General features: G+C 33.8%; 1 protein-coding gene across 3 annotated transcripts; it reads left to right on the top strand.

Annotated features, from left to right (window-relative positions):
- The first annotated feature begins 384 nt into the window (after window positions 1-384).
- LOC141693577 (uncharacterized) lies at window positions 385-5,888 on the top strand. Of its 3 annotated transcripts, none has more exons than XM_074498717.1 (5): window positions 385-667; window positions 756-941; window positions 2,354-3,911; window positions 4,935-5,291; window positions 5,378-5,888. In XM_074498717.1, exons 1-3 carry the CDS (start codon window positions 531-533, stop codon window positions 3,774-3,776), a joined length of 1,746 nt encoding a protein of 581 aa, XP_074354818.1. In that variant the 5' UTR covers window positions 385-530; the 3' UTR covers window positions 3,777-3,911; window positions 4,935-5,291; window positions 5,378-5,888. The 3 variants fall into 3 exon arrangements, with proteins under 3 accessions (XP_074354818.1, XP_074354819.1, XP_074354820.1); XM_074498719.1 differs by having other exon boundaries at window positions 532-667; window positions 814-941; XM_074498718.1 differs by lacking the exons at window positions 4,935-5,291; window positions 5,378-5,888 and adding an exon at window positions 4,032-4,537.
- The last annotated feature ends 304 nt before the right edge of the window (window positions 5,889-6,192 follow it).

The following is a 6,192-nucleotide window of genomic DNA, read 5'->3' as shown; positions in this document are numbered from 1 at the left end:
CTCAACTAAAAATATATTCATTAGATTGTATCATATGTGAAAAATCATATAATTATCTACAATTACACATGATATATATTTATTTTTCGTGACAAGAAAAATATTATTTTTAAATTTTTTTAGTGAATTGCATATAAAAAATTATGGATAATTCAATTAAAAATCAGTTAAAAATATTTATTAAATTAAACTGATTTTCAATAAATTGATGATGATAAATCGATAACAAATTATCCGAACTTTTGAAAATAACCTGATAAATCACAAATCAGTATTACACTCAATTAATTTCGATTTTTGAAATGGGCACTGATGGTTCTATTCATAAACTATTAGTTAAAAATATATTCGGCGATGATAATAAGTAAATAAAATAGAGAACCGGGCTCGGAAGTTGGAACCCAAATAGGCGCTCTCTGGCTAGGTTAAACTTGTGCCTGAACAAAGAGGATTCGCACTCTTGTTAACCCTGTATACTGTATAGACACACTCATACACATACAATTGCATCAGCTCAATTCAATCAAGCTATGTCGGTTTCCATTGCTGCTGGCTCTGTAGACACATCAGTTCTCTTTCTCCGTATCTTCAACAGCAGCATTCAGATCTTTGAGTCAATCAAATTCAACATTTGTCAAAAAATCAAACTCGATTTCATCGACAAAAGGTATCTCTATTTACATTTTGCACATTTATTTTTAGTGTACGATTTACGAATCATGTAATTAGAATACTGTTTTTTGTGATCTGTTTAGGACGAATGAGCTGATTCCGACTTGTCTAGATGATATAATTGCAAATGTTGGTGTTCAGTGCCAGCATAAATCGAAAAAGGTGTTTTCCGAGAAAAAGGATTCAGGTGATAAGGAAGAACCCGTGGCGGTGTTTAATGTGTTGGACGAAATGCTTAAAGGTAGCTTGGACCGGTTGAAAGCAATGAGGTTAGCACTTTAATTTCAACATTAATTTTATCGGAGATTTATAATTTATATGCTTGCTTTGCAATTCACTGAAATAAACTACGGGTTTTGCTGTTAGAGTTAGACGTGGTTGACATTTGTACCAAAATGGAATGAATAACATGGTTTTAGAATAGATTTTAGACATTATCTAGAAACAACTCTAATTCAATTTTGAAAATGTTAATTCCTGCCATGATGCAAAGAATCTGAAATATTTTACTGTTTTACTATAGTGAGGAGTGGTGATGTAATTAAATTTACAATCACGTTTAATTTATTAAAACAAGAGCCAAAATCAAGACCTTAGAGTAATGAATTATAGGGTGGTCAATCCTAACTGTCCTCAACATTTAGGTTATTATCACTAAATGCCAAATTTACCCCCCAATTGTCACTACTACTGCTAGTCTACTCCTGAGTGCACCAACAAGCTGTGGTTTTTTGGGGGCTTGTGGATTACCCAAGTTATTGCATTTTGTCCAGGGCACTTTTGCTTATTTTTGGATTTGGAAGCGGAACTTGATCCGATTTTCGGAAAGGACCCGGGATTTGACTGAACCCTTGGGTTGTCACAAATCTCCCTTTCATAATTTTAATTCCAGAGCCTCTGCAAGTTGTGTTAACTTTAAAAGCATCCAGATAATCAATGAGCCATTGCAGTTGTAATTAGTTTGAAACAATTAATTGAACCATAGGATTTATTTGCATTATATGGTAGCAGATATATGCTTAGCATCATATGACAGCCTGAATGCTTCATATATTATGAAAAAGTGGAATCAATTGTCCTACGGACACGGACTATACCTTTTCTCAAATGTTTAGTCTTTTATGCATTTTCAGATGTCGTCGAAAGTTTATTCTGATATTTTTGTATTTTTTTGTGTGTTTATGTTTTTTTGACTAATATTATAATAGCTTCCGCTGCAAAATAATATACGCATGGTCTAAAACAAATTCTTTATGTTCTTATTGCTGTGTTTTTCTAAAAAGATCCATGTTTGATCAATATGGCGGATTGCAGTTATTTTAGTTTTATACACTTCTTCTTTTCTTTCTGATTCACCTCTAAAATGTTTTTTTGTCTTTCTGCCTGCAAAGCTTTCTTATTTCATTAGGAGAAATTTCCTATAGTCGTTAGAGATTTGATGCATTAATTTAGACTTTCGTTCAGATGTAATCCGCAATTTTTGTTTATTAACTTGTTTAATGGTACTGTTGCAAAGTTTTGTTGAAGTACGTACTGCAAATTATGGAAAACCTGTATATATACGGGGACATCTCAAAAAGGAATTTATGAAATCTGATGTGAGAAGGCCGAAGTTGTATGTGTGTATCAATGTAATTCTGTTTCTTGTCAAATCTATCTAATTTTATACATGCTCTTGCAGGGAAAATATATCATGGGCTCACTTACGAGTTACTGGATGCAATTTGGGAGCAGAATACTCACAACATTTAGATATTATTAAAGCTTTGTGTTTGGAAAGTAAGCTGGGAGTGGCCTTATGGCTTCGGAACAGAATGTTACAGAATTCTTTAGTTCCTGATGTGCTTACGCATAATTACCTTGTAAATGGGTTTTGCAAAAGCGGTGATTTGGAGACAGCAAAATGGATCGTCATAGATATGTTATGCAGAGGTCCTTCTCCTAATTGTGCAACCTATAACACTCTAATGGTAGGTTATTGTGCTAGTAATAATTTGGATAAAGCTCTTGATCTTCTCTCCACCATGAGTACTTGTGCGATAAGACCAAATAGAGTTAGTTGTAACATTCTTGTACATGCACTATGCAAGAAAGGTCTACTTAGGGAAGCTACAAAACTCTTGGGAGAAATTCTAGAAGATAAGCCTAAAAGTAAAACTTCAAATTTGATCACCTCAACTGTACTTATGGATGGCTACTTTAAGACTGGAGATATATCTAGTGCTCTTGCTATTTGGGAGGAGATATCCCAAGGGCACAAAACAATGGATGTTGTAACATATAATGTAATGGTCCGTGGAGCTGGTTTGAGCTGGCAGAGCAGTTTTGCGTATGGATTTGTAAGTGAAATGTATAAAAAAGGTTTGATGCCTGATGTTTTCACTTATAATACTCTTATAAGTTTGCTTATTAAGGAAAGACAGATTACTGAGGCTTCTTATATTTACAGAGTAATGTCAAAAATGAGGGTTACTCCAAACATTATTTCGTACAGAATGCTTATTCAAGGTTTGTGTATCAATGGTGATATAGACATAGCTAAAGAGTATCTTCATCTTATGTTAGAAGATTCAGTTGTCCCTGATATGCATATTTGGAATGCTTTGGTTGATGGTTATGGAAGATATGGGGATGTGCAACAAGCATTTTATATTCGCGATCAAATGGTGGCATATGGCATTTTGCCCAACATTTTTACATACAATGCATTGATTAATGCAATGACACGTTTAGGAAAACTTGCTGAAGCAAATAACCTGAAGACAGAAATGATCTTTAATGGAGTTTATCCTGATGTAGTTACTTACAATATATTGATAGGTGCTGCTTGTCGTCTAGGATATGTTCATGCTGGACTTCTACTTCATGATGAAATGCTTAAAAAAGGATACCATCCTGATATTATAACTTACACCCAACTTTTGAAAGGTTACTGCTTAATAGGTAAAGTACTTGATGCAGAAAATTTGTTTGACAAGATGCTCAGCTCTGGTTTAGTGATCGGTCATATCCCTTTTTTAATAATCATAAAGAAGCAGTGGAAGATGGGAGAGCTTAATAAGGCATTTGAATATTATCAAATATGGTTGGAAAGGGATAAATGAGTATCAGCCAAATTGTATGGTTTTTTCAACAGTGAAGATTCGCTTTATGAGTGATACAGCCTTGTTATCGGTTAATATATATAAATACAGATCCAAGGTGACAACATATATGCTGTCTGCATATTTTTCCAGAAGGTGTGTTCCTCTACCAACTCATTGTTCATAGACTAAAGTTCTGTAAGTAGTTTAAAATTGTAGTACTATAAATCTGAGGTTCCCTACTTCTATTATAGCTGTTTTTGAACTTTTTTTTAGGTGTAAAATTAACACCAGAGGTTCCATTTTCTGACGACATTGGTTTTCTGAATTAAGCATCAATCCGCAGCAAAAATCTTTTGGCCATACTGCACTTAAATTAGCACCAAGATCTTGTCAGCTATCCCCTCCGCTTAACAAAAAACTACATAAATGGGAGGAAATATAGTTTTGCTGCTAGGTTCCATCCCTATTTGGAAGATATATGTCTGTATTTGATGTATGATATTCTATCCAATATACCTGGTTGCTGCCTGAAACGTGGAAGATAGATTTCACATCTTATTGTTTATGGCTATATGATAGTTTTTTGGATTCTTGACCACAACCTTCTTGGGATGTTGATATTGTTCCTCGTTTTCTGAATCCTTTGAACCTCAAATTTGGAACACATTAATTAATAAATATGTTCCTTGTAAATTAAGTCACATGTATTCTATTTTTCGACATGACAAACGTCAGGCACACCTCACCATTTATATAGTTTTTGGCCATATGTTGTTTTTAAGATAAGGACATCAAGTGCATCTTTATGAGCTTACAAGTCTTGTGTTACTATTTTCACTTATCATAAACATATAGTTTTGTTGACTTGTACAGTGTCTTGTTTCCAATCCCCCATCTTGCATAATCTTTAAAGCCCAACACACAGCCAAAATGTCCTTTGACTCACAAATCTCAATGATAACCGTCCAAATTATTTTTATGTTTTCCCTTTAAACAAGCTATAAATTTTTTCTTCTAATTTTTTTACAACTGTTGCTTAAAACATGGTTGGAAAAATTATGGATGATGTAAATCGTTGTGTTCAGACTTATTCAATTAATGTTCTCTATATCATCTTAAAGTCTTAGTATGACAAATTTATCTGCGAGTTTATAATATATATTTTGTCCTATTTAGGTTGCTGGTGGTCCTGGATATCAAGCGAAGGCACATTACAGTTACCAGTAAAGGAAAAACTTGCACTGGTGGCTCAAATTGGTCAGCGGAAAAAAATCCATTGACAGCAGATTGTCAATGTTGTGTAAATTCACAATATGAACTAGACCCACAGGATGGAAATTGCCTAATGCATTCTCTTAACTGATTATTCCATTTGAAAATATATATCCTCTGCTGGCTCCACGATGCTATCTTTGGTTCCTTCAAATTGCAAGTACTCATAAGCTCTGGATTCTGCAGTCCTTACACTTTCCTGAAGTTTACTGAGACCATTAAAAAGGATGACCTGCCATGATCTGAGTGTAGATGTGTAAGGTACTGGCTTTTTTATTGGTAAAAAATTTCATCCTCTTGTGTTGTCAAATTAAAAATAATGGCATGTATGATATTTATTATGCAAGGCCAAGTTGGCTCATCTGCCAAGATGATATACTCTGGAAGCATGCCAACTGTTCTCTATCCGAGTCTCGTACAGAACCTTTAGCTTCAGAAGATGAGGAAGGGGACAGACAATCATTTTAGTCCGTGTTTACTCAAATTTGGCTGCAAAGTTAGGCGTTTTCCGATGGCAATTTCTGAAACATAACTTTTATGGGAGGAAAGTGCAAGAGTCTTTCTATACTTATTGTCTGGGTTTGACAGTGGCACTGAGATCAATTGTTGTGTGGAATTTAGTGATAGGAGCTGATAACCGAGAATTAATTTGTATAGATCCTAATCAACTCTTAGTCCTCAGTCTCATGATACTTTATTAGATTTTTTAAAAAACACCCTAGTAGCCTGTAGAAGTGTTCTTTCCTTGGTTTTTTTGATGGTTAGCTGTTAAATTGTCATGTGATGTGATGAAGTAATATGTTTGACGTAAATTGCTACATATCTAGACAAGAATTACAGAAGGGGGGTTAAATGTAATTCTGACTTCTTTTCAATTTTAGGAACAGTTCTTCTGTAAATATATAACTGTGTTTGATTTAGCAATGGTGCGAAATGAAAGTAGTATTAAAATCAAAGTACTAGTAATCAAATACAAGTATTTAAAAATTTTCTGGTGGATTGATCTTTTCCACCAGAGATATATATTGATATTAGAACTCTGTGATGTAATGTTTGCACACAGCTTCTTACAAGTTGAACTTACAAAGAATAAAGAAATTTTTTTACTGATGTAGTTTTATCTATTTTTTCGGTAATTGCTTACTAACTTCGATATTTTTCT

The sequence above is a fragment of the Apium graveolens genome, chromosome 10, assembly GCF_009905375.1.
Source record: "Apium graveolens cultivar Ventura chromosome 10, ASM990537v1, whole genome shotgun sequence".
NCBI classification, from domain to species: domain Eukaryota; kingdom Viridiplantae; phylum Streptophyta; class Magnoliopsida; order Apiales; family Apiaceae; genus Apium; species Apium graveolens.
This window is presented reverse-complemented; position numbering and strand designations above follow the sequence as displayed.